At 49.4% G+C, this 22,853-nt stretch overlaps 2 protein-coding genes across 3 annotated transcripts in view; both read right to left on the bottom strand.

The window, feature by feature from the left end:
- Nucleotides 1-341: 341 nt before the first annotated feature.
- Nucleotides 342-3,254, bottom strand: DHRS13 (dehydrogenase/reductase 13). The gene is made up of 5 exons (XM_041482652.1): nt 3,109-3,254; nt 2,913-3,031; nt 2,198-2,321; nt 1,805-2,116; nt 342-918 (listed from the first exon to the last, which is right to left on the bottom strand). The coding sequence occupies exons 1-5, from the start codon at nt 3,233-3,235 to the stop codon at nt 599-601; spliced, it is 1,002 nt and encodes a 333-aa protein (XP_041338586.1). The 5' UTR covers nt 3,236-3,254; the 3' UTR covers nt 342-598.
- A 928-nt stretch (nt 3,255-4,182) lies between these two features.
- PHF12 (PHD finger protein 12) overlaps nt 4,183-22,853 on the bottom strand; it is a 31,849-nt gene continuing 13,178 nt past the window's right edge. Inside the window, exons 3-15 of one of the 2 annotated variants that reach the window (XM_041482638.1) lie at nt 21,063-21,135; nt 19,129-19,516; nt 18,470-18,590; nt 17,375-17,507; nt 16,511-16,675; nt 15,759-15,920; nt 13,887-14,703; nt 11,747-11,869; nt 10,646-10,789; nt 8,650-8,748; nt 8,016-8,098; nt 5,949-6,087; nt 4,183-5,346 (exon numbers count right to left, since the gene is read on the bottom strand). In XM_041482638.1, the coding sequence (XP_041338572.1) occupies nt 5,012-5,346; nt 5,949-6,087; nt 8,016-8,098; nt 8,650-8,748; nt 10,646-10,789; nt 11,747-11,869; nt 13,887-14,703; nt 15,759-15,920; nt 16,511-16,675; nt 17,375-17,507; nt 18,470-18,590; nt 19,129-19,516; nt 21,063-21,135 (2,782 nt within the window). In that variant the 3' untranslated portion in view covers nt 4,183-5,011. Of the gene's footprint in view, nt 5,347-5,948; nt 6,088-8,015; nt 8,099-8,649; nt 8,749-10,645; nt 10,790-11,746; nt 11,870-13,504; nt 13,729-13,886; nt 14,704-15,758; nt 15,921-16,510; nt 16,676-17,374; nt 17,508-18,469; nt 18,591-19,128; nt 19,517-21,062; nt 21,136-22,853 lie in introns of those variants that run through there. The other variant, XM_041482639.1, reaches the window with a different exon arrangement.

The raw sequence follows: 22,853 nt of genomic DNA, 5'->3' as shown, positions 1-22,853 counted from the left end.
GCCGCCATGTTGGGCGCCGCGTGCGCGGGGGGGTAACATGGGGGTCGTGCGCATGCGCGGTGTGCAAGGGAGGGAGGTGAGCGTGCCAGGGGCCGAGTGTGACACTGCGGGGGTGTGCGAGGGATGGGTGTGCGAGGGATGGGTGTGCGAGGCTGCGGGGGTGTGCGAGGGATGGGTGTGTGACACTGCGGGGGTGTGCGAGGGATGGGTGTGTGTGACACCGCATGGGTGTGACACCGCATGGGTGTGCAATGGGTGCGAGGGTTGGGGGTGTGGCACTGCGGGGTGTGCGAGGGATGGGGGTGCAACACTGCCGGGGTGTGCGAGGGATGGGTGTGTGTGACACCACATGGGTGTGTGTGACACCGCATGGGTGTGACACCGCATGGGTGTGCAAGGCAGGGTGTGCCCTGCAGTGTGTGTGCAGAGCCAGGTGTGCCGCTCTGCACACCCCACCCCCTTGCACACTCACTCACCGTCACCCTGCCAGCTCTGCTGCGCGCTCAGGCCGCGCCGGGCCTGCAAGGACCGCTGCCCCGGCCTCCCCCCATCCCACGCCCACAGAGCACCCCGCGCTCCCTCATCACCTCCACCACCTTTATTGCGCCGTGCCAGCAGCAGGGCCCTCCCCGCCGTGTCCCCCGCCGTGTCCCCCGGCCGCCCCCAGCCCCACCAGGCGCTCGCTGCCGTCCCACAGCGCCCGTGCCAGGCGGTCGTCGCGGCCCGCTGCCCACGGCGCCCGGGGCCCGCGCTGGGTGAAGTAGCGGCCGCTGAGGGGCTCGAGGCCGGGCCGCGTGGCGCAGGCCAGCACCGCCCGCGCGCCCTCGGCCGCCTCCAGGAACAGCAGCCAGGCCAGCGGCAGCAGCAGCGGCTTCAGCCACGGCGGAGCGTGCCGGAACAGAGAAGTGTTGACGAAACCTGTGGGAGATCGGCACGTGTGGGGTGCGTCCCCCTGTGTGCGTCCCAGTGGATGGGCAGGGGGTGTAGCTATGATATTTTATGAAAAATGCTTTGCTAGGATTTTTTTCTCCTGAGGAGCCTCAGGAAAGAAATGTAAGCAATAACTCTCTGCTGCTGTGGGATGCAGCAGGTGCAGCTGTGATTGGGGCATGTTGGTTGTTTCTAATAAATGGCCAATCGCAGTCAGCTGGCTCGGACTCTCTGGGACTCACGAGCCTTTGTTATCATTCCATTCCTGTTCTTTCTAGCCTTCTGATGGATCCTTTTCTCTCTATTCTTTATAGTATAGTTTCAATATAGCATTTTAATATAATATATATAATAATATAATAAATCAGCCTTCTGAAACATGGAGTTAAGATTCTTGTCTCCTCACACAAAGCCTCAACCATAAGGGTGGCCTTGGCATGGGCAGCATGGCGGTGATTGTCCCCATGCTTGTCCTGGCTGTGCGAGGCTGGGGTGTGTGGGTGTGTCCCAGGCGAGGGCAGGTGCAAAGTGAAGGGAGAAGAGGAAAAAAAGGAAAGAGGGGAAAGGAACATGCAAAGGGACACATGAAAAAGGACACGCTGTGCAAACAGATGTGTTGTGCAAAGGGACACTAAAGGGAACACGCTGTGTCAAGGAACAGAGCGCAAGGGGACAAGGTCCAAAGGGACATGCCAGGATAAGGGACATGCCATGAAGAGACACTGTGCACGGGCCACACCGTGCAAGGGAGAGACGCTCCCCATGCAGGAATTCCCTGTGGAAAGGCCGCAAAGCAGGCCACCGCCCCCACAGAGGGACCCCAGGGACACAAAGGTGTGCAGATCACGGACCCCAGGCGTGAGCTGGCTCCTACCTGGGTGCACGGCGTAGCAGGTGACCTGTGTGCCCTGCTCGCGCGTGGCCAGCTCGCGGGCGTGCAGCACGTTGGCCAGCTTGCTGTCACAGTAGTCCTGGAAGGCGGAGAAGAGCCCCGGGGGCGGCCGGCCCAGGCGCTCGGGGCGCAGGCGGCCGGCGCAGTGGGCGCTGGAGGCCACGATGACCACCCGGCTGGGAGCGCAGCTCCGCAGCCGCTCCAGCAGCAGCTGGGTCAGCAGGAAGTGGCCCAGGTGGTTCACCTGGAACGCCAGGCTGAAGCCATCCTCCGTCGTGCCGCCGGCGCTCACCCCTGCGGAGTGAGGAGGCAGTGGCAGCCTGTGGTGCTGCCCCGGGGGTGCTCAGGGGGTTTGGGGTCCCGGCACTCACTCACCCGCGTTGTTGATGAGGAGGTGCAGCTGGGGCTCCTGGCGCAGGAAGGTGCTGGCAAAGGCTCTCACTGAGCGCAGGCTGGCCAGGTCCAGGTGCATGAACAGCACCTCGTTGTTCCCTGTCTCCTGTGGGCACAGCAGCGGCTGGGGCAGGGCCAGGGGCCGAACCGGGACTGTGCCCTGCCCTGGGTGGGGGCCAGAGCTGGCCAGGGGCAGGGGGATGCCCTGGGGGCTGGATCTGGCCCAAGGGCTACAGTGTGCTGGGACCCCCAGCGTGGGAGGCTGCAGAGGTACAGTGTGCCCCACCTTGGAGGATCTCGGGGTGCCTGGGATGTGCTGTGGGGGTGTAGAGGGGTTATTCCTGGGGTTTGCCATGGGGTACCTGTATGTACCCGTGGAGGGGGTTTGGGGGTTAATCATGTGATGCTTAGAGATGTCCTGTTGTGTGTCTTGGATGGTGTGCTGGGGGTGCCCAGGGATGTCCTGGGGGACTCTTATGGGCATCCCTGCGCTGCTGAGGGATGCCACGGCAGTGTCCTCAGGGACATGGAGTAGCTGGGGGTGTTCATGTGACATCCATGGATGCCTCACGGAGGGTATCCCGGGAGCGAACTGGACTCGCCCGCTGGGTGCCAGGGGTACCCTGGAGGTGCCAAAGGGCTCGGGGACGTCCCGTGTGCGGGAATGCCGGGGGTTCCCGGGGGTGCCGGCGCTCACCCTGCGGATGCGGCTGGCGGCGGCCTCTCCGCGCCGCGCGCTGCGGGTCGCCAGGATAACGCGGGCCCCGCACCGGGCGAGCTCCAGCGCCGTGGCCGCGCCGATGCCGCTGCTTCCCCCTGCGGAGCGGAGCGCGGGGCTGAGCGGGGGCAGGGGCCGCAGCGGGGCCCGGGGCGGCTCCCCGCCGCTCGCTCACCGGTGACGATGGCGGTGCGGCCGCGCAGCTCGGGGCGGCCGCGGGGCCGCGGAGCGCCGCGCAGCCCGTGCCGGAGCAGCGTGTAGAGCGCCAGCAGCAGCCCCACGAGCAGCAGCGCCCACCCCATCCCGCCGCCGTTCCGGGCAGCCCCGCCCCGCCCCGCTCCCGCCTCCCCGCCCCGGCGGGACGGAGCGAAGGGCGGACGGGGCGAGGTCTGAGCGGCGCCGGGCGGAGGGAGAGCTGGATTCGTGGCGCCGCTGGAGAGAGGGTGAGTGCGGGCCAGCGCTGCCCCCCAGCAATAGCCCGGGAGAACGGCCCTGCCCCGGGCGGTGGGAGGGAGGTCACAGAACCTCGGGATGGTTCCGGTGGGAAGAGAGCAGCGGAGGTCATCTAGTCCAGCCCCCCTACCCAGCAGCGTCCTCCAGAGCACTGAGAAGTGTGTCTGGACAGCTGAATATCTCCAGGGGTAGGCAGTCTGCCACCTTTTGGGGCAGCCTGTTCCAGGGCATGGTAAAGGTCTTCCTCATGTTCAGGTGTAACTTCCCTTGCTCTATTTCTGCCCTTGCCTCTCCTATTGCTCAGCAGCCCTGATAAGAGCCTGGCTCCATCCCATCCGCTGACACATCCCCTTCACATCGATGTATTTGAGAATAAGATCTCCTTAGCCTGCTTTTCTGCAGGCTAAACAGGCCCAGCTCCCTCAGCTTTCCCTCATAAATGAGGTGTGCCAGTCCCTGATCTTCGAGGACACTTCCAGGCTATGTCTCTCCTGTCCTGAGGAGCTCAGAACTGGAAACACTTGAGGTGAGGTTGGACCACAATGAGTTGAAGCTGTCCCAGCAGATTGCAGGGGTTGGACTTGATGACCTTCAATAGTTCCTTGTACCTCAACCAATTCCGTGATTCCATCATCTTCCAGTCCTCACCCTCTTCCCACATCCCAGGCAGGACACCAGGGTCCTTCCATCCCACCCCAGCCTTGACTCCCAGCTCAGGCTCCTCTGCAGTCAGACACTCTGGGGAAGCTCCAGGTTGTGGTGACACGAGTGAAGACAGACAATCGAGAAAACAGAATGTGAAGTATTTTTTTTTTATATACAGAATACAGGAAAGTTTCTGTAAAGTCTAAAACGTTACAATTACTATGTACAGTGGAACTAGCTGTTCTGCTGCGGGGAGGTGGCAGAGAAACAAAAGAGACAGACAGGTTACGACAAAGGATCTGCTACAATAGACAATTTGAGGAACGTCATACCACATGTAGCACTGTACACAGCTTTAAAACATTGAAAAATGCCATCACTGATGTATTTACACAGAATCCAACACTTTTCCTTATCTGAAATAAAAAATAGGATGGACACCAGGAAAAGAACTCATTTCTCACTGCCCATAATACACAGTAGCTACTTGTAGTGCAACCATAGCAGGGAGGGATGGGAAAAATAACTGTGGGAAGAAGAGCGCTTCTTTACATTAAATAAAACAATGATATTGTATAGATTTGCTGTATGAAAACTGTATTTCTCTTTTAATATAAAACTATTGTCACTGGCACAAAATAGAACAAGTTTCTGATTATTTTACAACTGCATGGGAACTATCTGTCAGAGAGAGTCCTCGAGTCAGACAGCGGTCACCCCTCGCTCTGACGCGTCCTGCTCTCACTGCAGTTTTCCTTTTAAAATGAAATGTATAGTACAAATATATGTGCAAATGCCCCTAAAACTTGAGCAAAAAAGAAAAATTAAAAAAAGTTAAACGTTCTTCATTTCATGCAAACGGCGTGTGAACAGTCTCTGGGCCGACACAGAAAAATCCCACCTCGGTTTGTACATTTTTGCATTGTAAAGAGTCTGAGGGCGTTTTTCCTTACTCCAAAAAGCTCTCTTCCTAAAAATTCCTAGGGAACTGAGTTGGACCGCAGCACCGGCACCTGGTGGGGTTTCAGAGAAAGCTTCTCCTCCAAGTCCATGTCTTGTACTAAGGCAGTGTCCCCCTTGGGCTGTTTGGTCGCAAATTCGGTGATGCTGAAAACGAACTGCAGGCAGCCCAGCTTGATGTAACTGCCGTGGTGGAGCAGGGCCGTGCCCTCCCAGCCAGCCCCGCTGCCCCCGATCAAACTGGAGCTGCTGGCTTTGCAGTTACAGGGTTTTCGATGCTGCCCTTGTGCCTGTGAATTCATCACAGCAGCTTCTTCATGCGCCTCCTCTTCCTGTTTTCTGCTTTTATGTCGTTCTGGAAAAGAATAAAAAAAAAATGGTAAGGTTTGGGTAGGTCAGCAGCAGCTTGTTTTCATCAGCAGGGGTTACTGCTGAGGTGTCTCATGGGTAAGATCCTGCAGCCAGGAGGGATTTCAGTCTGCAGTGAGCAGCTGATCAAAGGGAAACGGGAATCTCCTCACAGCCCTGGAGAGGTTGAGGCATTTACATATCTATTTTGGCAGCCCAGAAGGAGGAAGCTGATCAGGTGAAGAGCAGGAGTGAGACACGCAGGGACAGAATGCCTGCAGCACAGCCCAGATCTTCTCACAGCCTGGGAAGGGAGGACATGCATGGGGAAATGCCTCAGGCCTGCTCCAAACTGGCTGCTCATCTGGACCTGGAGCTTGGTAACTCCTGCCCTGGAGGCTGGAGTAGGGTTTAGGTCAGGGCACAGAGCTCCCCAGGCTGCAGAGGAAGGTCTTGTGTAACCCCAGCTGAGGGCTGTGGCAAGGCTCCCCTTTCTGCAAGGGGTGCACCAGCCTGTGCAGAACAAGGGGCACCAACAAGGAACTGGTTTCCACCTGCTCCTGCCCCCTCTCAATTAACTCCCTGTGGTGGTGGTGGCACAACACTCACTTATCACACTCTGCACTTTGGCAACAATACTGCTGGGAGGAGTGGGTGTCATCTTCTCCGAGAAGTCACACGAATACAGAACATTGTCCACGGTTGTCCCATGCTCACTGTAGTTCAACAGCTCGTAATGCTTTGTATTCTGGAAAGAAAGGGAACAGGAGGGAATCAAGACATCAGGTCACAGAATGGTTTGGGTTGGAAGGGACCTCAAAGACCATCTTGTTTCAGCCCCATGCCATGGGAAGGGACACCTTCCACTAGAGCAGGTTGCTCCAAGCCCCATCCAAGCTGGCCTTGGACACTGGTTTGGGGCAGCCACAGCTTCTCTGAGCAACCTGTGCCAGGGCCTCACCAGCCTCACAGGGAAACATTTCTTCCTAATATCCAATCTAACTCCCACTCTGTCAGTCAGAAGTCTGCCCATACAACCTCTTTGGAGCACTGAAACACAACCCCTTCTTCTTGTTGCCAGTAGTGGTCACATAAGAGGTGGTAAATATCCTGCAGCTTCAGAGACCACCAACCTGATCCCACTGCTCACAGAACCACCAGCCTTCCTGCAGGAGCTGCTTTCTGGCAGAGAAGGAGGGCCAAAGCAAAGTGGGTTTTACCTACTGCACTTGAACCAACACATCTTTTGGGAACAGGATATTCAAGCTGATGCTCACAAAAGAGAGCATTTTACAGGCGCACCTGATGCAAACTTGGCTTGAGACCTGTGCCTAGCAGGAAAAGATGAGCTTTGGAAAGCAGGCACAAGATGGCAAGAGGGATGCCACGTGCTGCAGCAGCCTCAGGACAGAGGCAGTCTGGGATTCATGGGCCTTGTGCAGGCTGAAATGCCAGCAGACATTACCGTGAATGCAGCGTTACACAAGCGGCATCACGCTCAGCTGAGCTTTGTGGAGGATAGTCTGGGATTCATGGGCCTTGTGCAGGCTGAAATGCCAGCAGACATTACCGTGACATGCAGCGTTACACAAGCAGCACGCTCAGCTGAGCTTTGTGGAGGACGTTGACAGAGCAGAGAAGATTTCAGGTTAGCTCACAGAAATCATCTGAGAGCTCAAGAACCTCGTCCCTCAGGGACTACAAGGCTTTAATCAAGTTATAAAAACTCCATGTTCAAAACAGAGTAGGTTTTGAAGTAACCTGCTAGACTGCAGAAGGAGAACCTGCAGAGAGAGCTGCAGGAAGGGGAATTCTCCCTCTCCAGAGTGACCACAGGCACAGGAGGGTCAAAGGTCAGTGCCTGGAGCCTGATTTATGACTGACCACTGTGAGGAGATGCTTCCACACACATTTATGGTCAGGATCCCATTACTGAGTGTGTTTGGAAGCTTGCAGGGCACTGGAGGAATGGCCAAAGGTGGCTGTGGGTTAATCCTGGATCCTGCTCTGGAGCTGGTTGACAAATGGTGACATAAAAGACTCGATCTTGCTTCAAAGACTGTTTCCATGCTAAGAGACATCTCCAGCAGTGCTGTTACTGGCAGGCCTGCTGGTCTGTTTACTTCAAGAACAAACTAATCTCTGGGCTGTAGCTAAGTAGAAACTGTAGGTTTCTGTTTATGCTGTGAGCTTAACTGAAGTTTTAGCTAAATAAATAATTTATAGAGAACTGCAGATGCTATGAATGCTTTGCTCCCCCATCACACTTGAAAACAAGGGACTCAGAGCAGTTCCCTGGTTTGCTCCAGCTGAGGTTTGATGTTGACACATGAAGTTTAGCTTTTATTAACAACATTCAGATCAAGAAGTATCAGATCACGTCTATGTCCTTTTCTTTCCCTAGACACCAGCAGTGACAGTGCTGACATGTGGCTAGTCCTTGCCCACAGGCAGTCAGAGAAATCATGCTGGCAGAGCTCTGTGCTTCAGAAAAGGGTTTGACAGAAAATGCTGACACAGCCTCCACTGGAGTAAAACCCAGCTCTTACTTTGTAGTCCAAAAAAGGAGCACCACACAAAGACAACCTGCTGCCTGCATCTCCAGCTCCTACTGCCATGCACACCAAAAAATAAAAATAATGAAAAAAAAAAAAAAAAGATCACTCAGGCACTCACCTCATCATAGAATATGCAGGCATGTTTGCCAGACACATAGTTACAGTGACCATAGCTTGTAAGGCACACATCCATATCAGCTCCTGTCATGGGGGAGGACAAAACAGGCTCAGTTCATATTGGAAAAAACCCCCAAACTGTCAGCAGCAGAGAACAACAGACAGAATTAAACTTCAATTAGCAAAACAACAGGGGAGCAACTGCTTTTGTCCTGCTCCCAGGACTGCATGAATAATGCTTCGATAAGCCACCAACAAAGTTTCAGTGGGGGAAGGGAGCCAGCAGCTCCACAAAGGTTGAAGAGCATTTCACTGCTCCTGGGTCTACCCAGAGCACCAGAAGAATCTAAGCAACAAGAAACAAAACCTGCAAGCAAACCATAACTCTCCTCTCCATCAGTCAGGCATTAAAACTCTAAGACAGCTGTTCTAGTTATGACAGCAGGTGACAGAGCTGCCACCCACACAGATTCAGGCAGATGGGGGATTTCCACACTTCTTGGTAGTGCAGAATCCCAGTACAAGCGGCCACAGTGAGTCGGTTTCCTTTGACACCCACTTGGCAGAGACCTCAGGGAGGGTTCAGGGTGAACCACCCTGATTCTGAAAGGTCAGGGCAGGAAAAAGCTACTCACCTGTCCCAATGTAGAGGGTTCGATAGCACATATTGACTGCACCCCCCAAGCCCATCAGAGGATAGAACACCGCCCGGGCTTGCACTTCCTTTCTTTGCGCTGCAAGATAAAAAGAAATTACTTGAACAATGTTATCAGCTGGGAAAGCTGCTTGACCCCAGTGTCCCTAGCTCAGAAAGCACAGACCCTAAGGAGGATGCAGTCAGATTAGGCCTAAGAACCAGTTCCCAACCCTCTAGGAATGTTTGTGCATTATTTTTGCCAGTCAAAGAAAATGGCTTTCTCATAACCCACACAAGCCATGCAAATGGGGAGCATTAACACTGAGTGTGCACAATGGAGCCACGCTGAGGAACACACAAGCCTTCTACCCCTGGCTTCTTTCTTAATCTCTTCTACTCTAGGTAATCAAAGAGCTCAGTCTTTGCTCTCAAAGTGCCACTTAAAAAGAATTGGTGCTGGTGAATTTACCAAATTAACAGCAGCGATTTCATTTCTAGTGAAGCTGCAGGAAAAACACCTGGGCTGAATGGGGCTTGGCAGGGACAAACCCAGCTCCCAAGACAAGATGATTGACTGAGTGGACCCTTTTACCCTCAGGTCAGTCCCTATGGCACGCTTGACAATGGCTGGTCCAGGGCTGAGCCTCCAGAGCAGCTCCAAGTTCAAATCACACACTCCCATGCCCAAATTAACTGGACAGAAAATCTTCTGTGAAACAGATATTGAACTCCACTGGGCCACACAGGCCTAGCCAGGATTTCAGCACTGTCTTTTGGAGGAAAACCCCTAATACACAGAGTTTAAGCCTCTCCTGATACCACATCTGCAGGACAGCGTTACACCAAGAGGGTGAAATCAAAGAACAGAACACGAGGATTATGAAAGACTGCAGAGTCTACAGCAAGAATAGTGGCCACACCAAGTGGCATCACAAGTTCCACCTCTGCCTGGCTGCCCTGCATGAATCCTTTCAGCTGCCTGGCTCTGCAGGGCTCACTAAAGGCTTTGGATCTAACATTTCATCAGCAATGCTAAGCAGCCAGTTGGATGCATCATTCCTGCCCAAAAAGGGTGATGGGTTAAGACAGCACCAATCTGCCTTGAGAAAGGCAGACTGCTGAAGAATTCCAGACCAGGAAGGCAGCTCATACCACAGCCTGCTGCTGTGTCCTGCAGCAGCCATCACAGGAAGACTGACAAAGCATTTAGGGAATGCTGTGATGCTAAAGGAGGCAAGCACAGAGCTTCAGAAAAAGATTACTCACTGACTTCCAAAGATCTTATCTGGGATATTTACCCCCAGGCCTAGCAGAGGGGGAGCAGAGAACTGCTTCCACAGCAAGACTCTCCAGTTAGTTCTTGAAAGCAGATTAAACTGACTGGCTGCATGCAGAGGAACGCGAAGCCACGTTCACCCTGCAGCTTTAGGTGATACCAGGGGTAATAAACAAAGCCAAACTCGGGAATCTGGAGGTTCCAAGAGAAACTCCAGTTGTTTTCCATTACTGGCATTTGTAGTGGTTTCAGCTTGACAGTGACATTCTGAACAGGCAATGACAATGTCACACACATATTCTGTGCTCCAGTTCCTCCTGTTCTTGTGCTTGTATCTCTCCAGAAAGAGAGAGCAGGAATTTACAGATTTCTCTTGCCCATCTCAAAGGTAAAAGTGTAAAGAAAAGCCACCAAGCACCTGAGATGAACCTTCCTGTCTCTTGCTAATTCTAAGATGAATAAAACACAACTTCACTACATATTTCCAGCAGAAAATCTGAAGGTACTAAAAGTATTCCCACTGCTCAAATTTGTAAATAATTAAGCAGAGGATCCTGATGGAGTTTCTGGTCAGTGGATAACCAGAGCAGGGGAATGAGAAGAAAGAAAAGTGAAAGGCAGCATCAGATACCAGAAGAAGAGGGAAATCTCCTTCAAGGAACAGACAGTGGCAAATCTATGGCTCAACATAACCCAGCTATTCTAGGGCTGCTCTTACCTTCAATGTGGTTTCCCACAGGAGATTGCTGATGGGAATTGACACTGCTCGCTAGAGACTGAGCTTTGGGAGGAAAGAGCTGATGTATTCTCTGCAAGGCCAGAAACTTGATCAGCTGCTCATCCAGCATATTTATCTCAATCTCTGTTAATAAACAAAAAGCAATTAGTAAGTTATTCAGGGAAAGAGTGCAATGTGAGCTGCAGTGGATTTAGCTGTCCCACTTACAAACTTGCTGTTCACTTCAACAGCAAAGACTTGACCAATTCTGCAATATCAAGACTCCTACACATAGGTGAGCTATTATTTCACATCACCTCCTCTGAGAAGAGTGTGAGGACAGTGCCAGCCACAGCTAGAGAGCTCCAACTGAGGCAGCAAGCAGAAGTTTGGGGCAACTAGGGTTGAAAAAAGCTAAAAATCTGTTGTTTTGGCCCAGAATCAACAGGTCCGTAGAGACGGCCATTGCACCCCTTTGGACACTATGTTGAATCCTTTCTCTGAAGCTCTGCTACCTGGTTAGAAAGTTCAGCCCTGCATCACAGAGACCTGTAACCCCCTTTGAAGCTGCTGCAGGCTCAGCAATCTCCTCCCGAAGGCACTCTGCTAACGTTTGCCATCTCCTGTTGCCAAATGCAACAAAAGGAAATAAAAACCAGGCCAGTCTAGGAGACTGACAGAAGCAGAAATAAATGCTAAAATTAACAGACCCACTGGAGCATCACCACTCAGGTGACTGCTCTACTACAAGATCTATTGCTGCTGGACTTTACATCTGCCAGGAGCAGCTCTGGATTGCACCTAGCACCACAACATGGCAGGGCTGCAGGTTTCTGCATGTGAATTCCACCTGGAAAGCAGCCCAGTTGTGATTCTTCCCCAGAAAAGCTTCAGGCAGAAACACTTCATTGGCCTTGCTGCCTTGGCAACACTAGGAGCAGGGAAGCATGTGACATATTTAAGGTAATGCACACCCAGCCCCTCCCTCACCTGACTACAACCCTTCTTTATCTCTGGAACTTTCCCTGGAGCAGAGATGGAATGCTTTAGGGAAGCAAACACACAGGGCTAGCAGAGACTGATGATGAATTAAATACTCACCCCCGTCCATAAATGCTTTCAGGGAACCGGTGAAGTCCAACATAGCTGCAGAGTTTGAAGTGAGTGATGAGGGTAGAGTTAAAGCGCTTCCTATGGATAAGGTGCTGGGACTGACCTTACCATCTACAGAGAGAGGTGATGGAGAGAAGAGATGTCACTGTGACGTTCACCAGACATGCACCCAGCCCTCAGGCTGCCCTTGGCAGCCAAGCTGCTCCAAAATGACTCATTTTGCTCATAGTCATGCTTTGAAAAAGGCCAGGACTAGAGGCCAGGAGCTTTCTTCTGCTCACAGAATGGCTTCTGTGTGCCTCCAACACAGAGCCAAACGTGGCTTCTTCTGCCTCGTCTCCAGCTGCTGGAGCAATTCTTGACCTATACATTTAATCTCCTGCTCCCTGTGGTGACACTGGAAAGACGAGCACCAACTCCCCAGGAGTTTAAAGAATTTATTAAACCTAAGACACATTTGCCATGTAGCTTGTCTCGGTTTTAACATGAATAAAAAGCACAACTGCCCTGGTTTTATTTCTACACTGTTATAAAGTCTGGGGTGCACATCATTGTCCAGAAGAAATGTGACAGTCATAAGCAGGTTCTATTATTTACAAAATAAAATCCTCCTGCTTTGGAAGTGACCATGCAGCTGAAAGAGGCAGAGGCAAATGCCAGGAAACAAAACCCCTGTAATGTGTTGTCAATACCAGATCTTCTTGAGCTGGTTTGCATATAACTACTGAAATTTATGGCAAAAAAAGTAATGAGCAATTTGCATTTTTGTACTCAGCAGCAAAATTTGCACACCACAATTTTTATTATAAATATATAATCCATCCTGTTAGATGGAAAATTTAAATGTTTACACCTTTCCCAAGAGACATTGCAGCAAGTAATGATTTTGTAGAACACAAGCTTTGCACCAGATGCAATTATTTAACATCTTAAGTAACTGCAAAATTATGTAGGGTTTGCAGTGCTCGTCAAACCACAAGCAAGAAGTTTTCTGTAATACAGTCTCATTTCCTCTACCAGAACTTCTCCCTGCCCTGCATTTCTAAGCAGGGCATGGTCAATTCAGCAGCCTCAGAGTAACCAAGTTTATTCAGGAGGAGGCCAAGTACCCTGGGGACTGCTTCCAAAGGCGAGGCAAAGCTTAGAAGTTACTCATTGAGGAATTTTAGAAAGGATTATAAAAATATGTTGCTCTGTTGCTTTACAACCACCAGACCTGAGCCGCTCCACACAAGCCTGACACTGAGCAGGCTGGAACTGCATGAGAAGTGACACACAGCTCTGTCACGTGCTTTTCAGTGACTGCTCCCACCCAACCTGCACAAAGGCTTTGCTGGTTTGAGCCTTGAGCTGGAGAGGGAAGAGGGAAAAGGAAGAGAATGCCATATGTGAACGTTTATTCTAGCAACATTTGAGCTGTGGGCAGTTACTCCAGCATCTATCAACATCTTTGACTTTATGTTTCTACACTAAAAATGGTTATATAACTCTATTATATACACTTTGCTATTATCAAGCAAGTTTTTTGGGTACAACTGAGGATCCCTGGCATATCCAAGTCTGTAACTACCCTGTGTCAGACCAACAGATCCTAGGCAGATTCACCTTCCCAAGCCCACATTTCTCCAACATCAAGGCTGTGCAGCTGAATACTCCAACAACACCTGCAGTTGGGGACACAGCCACTGCCTGAACAGTTACTCTGGATTAGATCCCAGAGAGCTGCTCTTGTGAGAAGGACTGACTACCTTGCAATCCAAATGGCCATTTGAAACAAACCAGTGGTTTTACAGCAGCACTGGGGTTTTAAAGCAGCAGCTGTTGAAACAGCGAGGCAGCAGCCAAGTGATATAAAGCTACTGTTGCTTTCAAGAATTCAACTGACCTACTATCCTGCTTGTCAGGACAGAGTTCCCGCCTCAAGTACAGGCAGCCAGCAAAAATACATCCCATGGCTCCTATAAAGAGACCTAAGACAGAGGAGACCTGAGAAACTTCTGCTGGCTCTCCACAGAAAGCCCAATTCCCAGTCAAACGAGGGCACACTGCTACAGCCTTGAGATTTCGAATGAGGTTTCGCCTGAGCTTTTCTCAGCCCCAGGGCCAAGGTCAGTGGCTCAGCACGTACCTGAAGGTGGTGCTGGTGAACAGAATCTGTTTGTGGACCCAACAGCTGAGATGCCATCTCCTGCAGCCTGGGGAGGGGTGAGAGCCCGGGTGGCACTGAGCGGGGAGCCCCCGGCCCGCAGCTCTGCCGTCAGCGGCGGCCCGATCTGCGTCTGCACATTCTTCCTTTGCAAAGTGCTGGTGGTCTCCAGGCTGCCACAGGAGCTCGATATGGACGTAGGCAAACTCGTGACCGGCGCAGATCCCCTTTGTGCACAAGAAACGGGTCCTGCTACGTTCTCTGTTTTGACAATGGTTCCAATGGTGTGATTCACAAGTCCGCAACTCGCTGGGGGCGTGAGGGGCCGAGGCCACGTTTGCCGGTGAGACAAAACAGGTATTGTGTTCCCAGACCCCGTGAGCCTCTGGGAGTCAGTCAACTGTGCTGAGGATTCGGATGAAACGCCATAGAAATGAGGCCCGTTCACTTTAACGTCAGAGGCTGTCGGCCCATTCGAAGTCCCGCAAGAAGACGCCTTCTTGGATTTATCTATACAAGAGCTGCAGTTAACATCTTCCTGTGACAAAGTCTGCTGGGATTGCGAGGAGCTCAAGGAATTCTGGGTGGTAATCCCTGAGGTGCAGGATGACATGGAATAGAGGGAAGGTGTGGGTGCCTTGTCAGCTGCCTGGTAAGGGTTGGCGAGTGAGCCATCTGCCACAATAACAGGCTTAATATCAGCCTTCTCTGTTTGTTCAGAGTCCCAAAGTGAAGTCATCTGCTTAGCAGATAAATGTTTCAATATGCTGCACTGGAGCGCAACAACACTACAGAGCCACTGAAAGGAAGAAAAACGTGCAGGTTAGCTCTGGAGGCAGCAGTTGCTCCATCATTCACCCAGCTAGAGGAAATTCAGCTGCTGACTGCTCAGATGCAGTGGAACTACAGCATCTGCTCTGGAGCTCATCTACAATTAGGAGAAAATTTTGTCCAGAGGTATAAAAGTGCAATCAAAATTATGTACTGTTTATCTCCATGCTAGAGGTAGGACAGAGAGGGGCTGAGATTAAAGGAGGGAGAAGGCAGCATTTCCCCACTTCCAAACTCCTCCTTCTCTTCACTTGTTAAATGTTGCAAGTCTTCAGCCTCAGATTACAAACACACCTTCGCTAATTAGGGCTTCTAGCCAAACACAACCCTTCAACTTACTCTGCAGCATGTTGGAAAGAAATGCTGCTCTACCTCAGGTATGGGGAGTAGAAAGCTGGGGTGGAGAGCACTTTCCTTTTACACAAAGTGGAGGAAGACCAAAAGATTTATTCTAAGTTTTAGGCTCGATGGTGGATGTGCACCTGTCACATAAAAGAAGCTTGTCTGTGCTAAAAGAAGGAATTGATTTCTCCACTGACAGCAACTTAACATGCCTTTACACTGTGGAATCTGGCCAGAAGTTTCATACAAGATTTAAACACTCATTTGACCTTGATTTACATGCCCAATTCCATCTGCAATAAAAAGCGACCCAGAAACGGGACGTTAACTTATAAATAAACGTGTCAGAGAGCAGCCTTACATAATCAAAGTGCAAAGTATTTCCCCTCAGCCACGAAATAAAGATGACGTCTAGACAGAAGGCCCTCGACTCCACTCTTAAGGCCAGAGGACTATTGCACCACTTCCCTGAAGTGTCAAATGAGGAATTTTACATCTCACCTGGAAAGTCAAAGTGAAGTTTTAATGCACAAAGGTGTCAGAGACAAGACAAGCTATCACCTTCACACACGAGCTTGAGATTGGTTTCCTAGACAACTGCTCCATCACGACTGAAGTGGAAGGGGATCTTTGTACCAAAGCAACTACACGCACAGAGTCCAAGCATTTGACTTAATTTACCTCCTGTTGTTCTGTCTGGCTGGCTAAGTGCTCAGTGTTCAAAAGGTGCTTCTGCAAGGGTTCCTCGGGGATCCCGTTACAGATCAGCTCGCCATCTCTAATTGCTGCAGGCGCGAGTAACGGGGGTGGAAGCCGGTATTGGGACTTTATAGCATCAGGAACCTACATTGTGGAGAAAGAAGATCACACATGAGAACAATTACTCAAGAATGACTAGTTAAACCAAGTGCTTGATCAGCACTAAACTTTGCATTTGCTGCTTTCTCACCCAAAGGAACCCTGCAGATACATTGGAAGTATCAAGGACTGAGTACTTTAAATTGATGTAGGCATGCTGAAATTAATAGGTTTTATTCCCTTAGGTCAGGCATGACTTTGGTACAACATGGTGGCTACAGCATAAGAGAAATCATGAAAAAACAGCCAAGGGAAGTCTGGATGGCAGTTTTCAGGCATCCTGGCAACAAACACCACCCCAAATCTGACTGTAGGGCCACCTTCAGGAAATTTTGTGTTGTACCTTTTATGCTTGTGCTAGATTTAAGTGCTTACTTGTAGCAATTGAGCCTTATAGTTGAAGGAAAGAGATCTTCTTATTCCTACAGGTAGTGAATGCTGACTCCCAGATCTCTCACCAACACAATCATTCAGACTCTGTCTTCTTCCTCCTGCCCCAAGGATTATACTGGTTTCCCTTCCAAACTAAAACACATACACAGGGGTTTTCACCCACCACTACTTGTTACACATACCTTCAGACCTTTCCTCTTCACTGACTGAAGAACTCTGCGATTCGGAGGGTGTTTCTTATGGATTCGGTTTAAGAAATCCACTTTGACAACATGCTGAGATATGGTGTCCTGGAACCGGTCAAATACTCGGCACCGATTACTCAGGGTCAAGTTCTTCTGGTTCAGCTGGGTGATCAGATAATGCCACAGGAGTTAGGGATCTGCAGGTCACTCTAAGGCACCCTAAGATTTTCATAATGCCTCGTAGCACTGGCAGTACAGCATCAGCTCAGCTTTAGACTATTTGTTTCCTGCAGCACTAACCATTTCTGTTAAAGGGCACATTGCTGGAGATGAATACAAAAGCATTTAGAGGCCGACTAAGAAGTATCAATGCTCTCAGAAGCAGTTTGTCTGGGAAAAAGCTCTTTGTTTCAGCCCCCTGTTTCCTGAGTATTTAAGTCTCAAGTACACTGCTTTTCCAAAAATGAAAACTCCCTCTTGGAATGAAACTTTTTTGGGTTAAGCATGCAAAGAATTACTTCCCCTATTTGTAGCACTGTGCTGCTTTGTATCCCAGTTCTGGAAGCTCATCTAGATCTTAAAGAGTCCAGTCAAAAAACTAGACAAGCTGTCAGTGAGCCACAATCTGAGCTGTCAGCTTCAGTTACAGGAAGGAGTTCCCCCATCTTTATATCTTATTGCAGAGAGCAGCATCATATTCCTTTGGAGAGTGCGTTGCTTGCAGCAGGAGCTTTACAAGCGTTACAGGGAGCAATAAGAGCTCAGAAGCTGTTTTACATTTGTTGTGCTTTGTCCTTTAATGGACCTGCCAGGTTCCACTCCAGCATCCGGTTACCATACTGCAATCATAGTCCTGCTTACCACCACGTGTTCTATGTGATTTGGGCACATCCATCTACCCAGAGGCATGGCAGTAAGCGGTGGCTCCAGACAATCCATGTGGAACAGGAGTGGGCAATAATCACACTGGATTAGAGGTGCCACTCTGCAACTCCTGAGAAGAGAGAGCCAAATCTTATTCCCTGTACAGAGTATAAATAGAACATTCAGACAAGCTTGGCTGACCACTTCAGTTTATCCTCTACACTGTTGTTTGCACCAAAAAGTAGGATTTCTGATTTGTAACTTGATCTGTATAGACCTTCTTTAAGATCCACTCGAGGCAAAAGCCTTTATTTGAAGCAAAATTCAGAGATCAAAAGGAAATCTCAGATTTAGGTAATTACAAGTTTCCTTAGAGGAATCATGTGTGATGCTGGGACGTGTACATCAACAAGATGTTCTCAGAACCAGTCTCAAACTACAGAAAAACAACTACATCTGAATCCCCAGGCTTTAAAAAAGCCTTTACTCTATGACAAAGTCATCAGTTGTTCTCCACAAAAGCCCACCTGAATCTCCATTCCACTTTGAGAAATTCACTCTGACTGGGTTTCTGAAATAAAGGTTTCATTTTCACTGACATTTTCAATTGGGATTGATCTATGCATTTTTTTGTGCAGTGTTACAAAACCCATCAGTACTTTGTACTGGTTTTCAGATTTACAATTTCAGCACAATATTCCTATTTGCCTTGGGCTTATAAATCTCTCAGTAGATTTCTATTTCCTAAAGGTCACCTCCTTACACACTTCCTTCACAAACCATAAACAAACATCACCATTTACTAAACCACCATTACTTCAGAATATTTCTTTGCAGAAAAACACTGAAGACAAGATGGCTCAATCTTGTCAATCTTCAGGCTACATTTCAGAGCCCTTTACAGCTGGACCTGCACTTGCTATGGTGAACACCTGTTATTTAGCAAAGATGAATATTCTCCCATTTGTTTAGAGGATTGTAAGTAATGTAGGAGAATGGAAAAGGAAACAGGTAATCTACTTTTTTCAGCAAGAACTTTGCTCCTCTGAAGGCTGCAGCCACACTGAACAGCTTCCCTGGAAGAACAAGTACCTGTTGCATGTGAAGCAGACCTTCACCGGCAAGGGAACCAAACCATTGTGGTCTAACTCGTGTTGTGCTTTCTTGACATTCTTTCCTGTGGTTTCTTCCTTTCTCCTCCTCTTACTAGTACCTGAAAAGGAAATTTTAAAAAGCTTAGTGTTATCCACATAGCAGAGGTTTGCCTTCTGGTAGATACATATAATCATCTCAGAAAAGTCAAAGATTGCTGTTAAGGAACCTCTATCAACCACTAAATCTAGCCTTAAGTGACAGAGACTGTCTTTAAAGGCAGATATATTTCACACTTAGTAACTTCAGTGACACCCTATACATTTAGTCACTACTTTGTTACTGTATTATTGCATCATAAATCAAAAATCAAGTATTTTGACAACTGGTTCTTTTTCATGTTGATGATCTAGTCCAAGGTGAAATCAACAAGCATCTATCACAAGTTCTGATGGACATGGTGTGTAGTTCCAGTGTCCCCACAGATTTGAAAGGCACCTGCTGCTAGGAAGCTGGAGGAGAGCCAGAGGTACCTCTGCTTTCACCAGCAAGCACCACTGGAGCCACAACTGTCACAGAGTCAGGAGGGAAAAGAGGAAAGGTAGCAGCAGGATGCAACTGCAGACATCTTCACTGCCAGCAGACAAGGCCCCGCTCACCTGGAAGTGCTGTGGTGCAGGTCAGTTCATTCGGCAGCTGGAACTGCGTTGGGTTCCTTTCCATGGCAGCAGCAATAAGAAGCTCAAAGGGTCGCTTCAGCTGGGGCTGCCCACAGTCCATTTCTGCAATGGCAGAGTCATCATCCACGTCAATTATGTCCTCATCGACATCATTCTGTTCTGAGTTGGGGGTCTCGGTGCTGGCATTGGATGTGGGAGTGCCAGGCCGGCTCGCTCTCCTTTCCAAGATCCTGGCATGCGCATTAGCCCTGATGCTGCTGCTAGACCTGTCCAACAGGTCTGCGTCACTGGTGGGGGAGGTGGTCCTTTTCCCAGATTTGTCCACCAATCCATTTACCTGCCCCAGCTCTTTCTTCTGTTCTCGCTTCTGCACGACATGAATAGGCAGGCTTATCATGGAGGCCACAAACAAAGCACATCAACCTTGACAAATATGTGATTGAAGACAAACAGCATCTGAAAACGCTTGAGCCACGCACTACAACTTCCCCCTTGCAGTCATTAGAGCCTCGATCAAGAACAGTCTGATGGCAGCTAAGGTACAGGTCACAGAACAGCTGAAGAGAACCAAGCGTGGGGAAGAACATTACCATGTGTCTCTCCTTTCAGGGTAGCTATACTTGAGTCCAGATCAGGACAACATTTCACAGCATCTAGTCCTAAACATTTGAAAATCAGACAAGTGTTTACTTTGCTACCAACACTGAGAAACTCTACATCAAACTGTTCACTGTTGATGCACTTTACTAACCCTGGCACTGCATACAAACCCATCAGAGGCTGAGAAGGTCAGCTTGAGAATACAAGCACAACATACAAACAACACTCTGCTATCTCCTGATGACAGGAATCTTGAACAAGGTGCAGCAGAGGAAAACTATAGTTTGCCATCACCACAAGATCCATTTTGCAACAGTAGGAGATGTTGTATGGCCTGGGATGGGCAACTGTGCACTGTTCCAGCATCACCCATATGGAGAAGCCACTCTACTCCATCACTAACAAGATCTGCAAAGGGAGCAAAGTGTTTTCAGGCAATTTTTAATATAGAAAAGTTGGGTATTTTCTCCTTTTCTCTCTCTTTTTACTTTATTATTTGTTTTTCGATTTGTGACCTTCATTTCTATTGTTGGCAGATGGCTGAACAGTGCCCTGGAAACATAACAAGGCAATCACTTCAGGAACAAAAGGCTGAGCACACAGTTTTCTTCCAATCTGTTTTGGGTGTCACTTCAAGAGAACAGTTGCTAGATAGCTTGGTGCAGTTTCTAAACCCTCTGCTATGCAGCCCTACGTGGTCACAGCAATAAGATGTTTACATTGTGCAAGACAGCTTCCTGGAGAAAGAGCATCAAGGCAAAAAAAAGACAAGCTACAATATTGCCCAATCATCTCCTTCCCATCCTGTTCAACAGCCCAGGAAATCATAACTCACTGTGATTTCACCCTCTGCTGATGTACAACTGCTGTGAAGTCACTCTTCTAAAAAACATATATTAAGTAGAATCAGAGCCCTGATGGCAAAGCTGTATTAACGTGACTCCCATTCTGCCTGTATACAGCTCATCTCCTCAAGCACAGGAGCCATTCCCATTTCCTCTGTGCCTCAGCTCTCCCTTCTTTCCAGAAATGGGGGGAAGGAAAAGTTTAAACTGTACAGATTGACAAGAAGGTATCAAGCACTTGAGTATTACTTCCTAGTAGTGAGGTTAAAATATCCTAAGGGTCTCACCAAGACCCCTTAGGTTTCTTTAAGCCCTTTCCTAACAAAGCCCTTTGCAAACATGAGCACAAAGAAGCAGCTCTGGTTGTCTAAGTACACATGAAGGGAGAGGCAGGTATGAACCACAGGATTCAGGTTTCAGAGGGCCATTTGGAAGGGCAGGGATTGTGTCTGTCCTGAGAGGCTTTACCTTGCGGCGCACGGTGCAGCGGTGGCACATCCACTCCCCCGGCGGCAGCATCTCCTCGCTGAGCGGAGGGTTGCTACAAGAGAAACACAAAGCAAAGCTTTACTGTTATTTACTGTCATTTCTGGAACTCTTCTCACGTACACAGCCAGAGTCAGGGCAGCTCTGCAGTTCCACTCCCAGGCACTTCCTTTAATTGATGGTGAAGCTCCCTGGATTCGCTCTCCCATACATCCACTTAGCCAGACACCTCCAAGAAGCCAGTCTTCCATGACACCCATCTCAGCTCCACGCTTTCAGAGCACTCTCAGACTTGAACAGCAAAGATAAATGGAAGATTCACTGGTGTGCCACACATATACCTCCCCCCCACCAACACCACACCTCCTTAAATAACTTGATTACTGCATGTGAGACCACACAGATTCCGGTGCAACAAGCACAGTCATACATACAGGCATTCCCATCCCTTGAATTTGCAGCGAGTCCAACTGAACGAGCTGTCATGAGGTTTACCCACCACCTCCCATGTACTCCATCCCTGGGCACACTTACTTAATGGTAAGAAACCACCTTCTATCTTAAGACAACCCAAATACTCTTACAAGTGTCACCATATCCAGCTTGCCTTGGCTACGAAGCACAGGATACATCCTACTCACATGGATCTGCACTTACTATAAGAGCTGTATCACAGTGAAATGACATTCTCATTTTGATGCTAGAAATAAACCAAAGCAAATTAGACTAAGGAGTAAGAAGGACTATTTTGAGAAACACTTTTCCTCAGTAAAAGGCAGAGCAGCATATGTTAGATGATACACTTTCCTTACAGATCCTACTACTAACTCAAGTACTTTCCAACACCTCTTTATCATTAAGATTTGTTATTTGAGCAAACTGCTGACTGTGGCAGGGAAAATGTACCTGCTGGCAAAACCCAGCCATTTACCATGCAGTGTGACTTAACATAATACTTCTAAAAGTTCTCCTGACTCTTGCTAGAGGCAGCTCTTAGCAAGTCTGCTCTCTTGTGCTGAACACACGGATGCACTACCACAGGATCTGGAAGCTCCATTTCCCACTGACTGGGAAACAGATTTCAAGGATCCACTGGGACAGACTGGGTTACAAGGGGATCAAGAAGTACAGTAGCTTATAAGACTGGCCCAAGAAAGCAACACAAGCATGGGAAGCTAGATGTTGGTTCATGGCAGGAATCTCTATACTGTTTATTGCACCTACAAATACCAAACCAAATCCGAGTTAAGCTTTCCAGTCTCCACTCCTGACAAGCCAGGGAGGATAAGATGCATACTTGATGGCCAGGAAGAGCTGTGCTTTGCAGCAAAGGGAGAGTCTGTCTTCCTTGAGAATCTTGCTCCTAGCACAGGGAAATGGCACAGGATCCCAGCCCAGGCTCCCAAGCCCGGACTGTGAAAACAAACACACTTCCTTTGTTTAAACAGAGTCCCGGCGAGCCTTGCCCCGAGCTCGCCCGTGTGCCAGCGACTGTCTCTGCAGGTACTGCAGCCATCCGGGGTCACACTCCCTCTTGCAACACTGTGCCTGGAAGACTGAAGGAAGAACACAGCAAGAACCAAGCTGGTAATTACCTCAGCATTTCTGGTGTCAGGCTCTGGGGAATTCAGTAGAGCCAACACATCTGGCAGCCATTTTGAGGAGGAGTGCAGGGTTTCAGAGGCCTCCGTGTTCCAGGCGCTCCAGAAACGCAGCGCTCTGCATATATGCACTGACATACCTGCAGCTTATGTTTCTCATTTCCTGGAGGGC

The sequence above is a fragment of the Pyrgilauda ruficollis genome, unplaced genomic scaffold (genome assembly GCF_017590135.1).
Source record: "Pyrgilauda ruficollis isolate IOZ18807 unplaced genomic scaffold, ASM1759013v1 scaffold59, whole genome shotgun sequence".
Lineage (NCBI taxonomy): Eukaryota > Metazoa > Chordata > Aves > Passeriformes > Passeridae > Pyrgilauda > Pyrgilauda ruficollis.
Note: the sequence above shows the minus strand (reverse complement) of the source record. Positions and strands in the feature narration are given on the sequence as shown.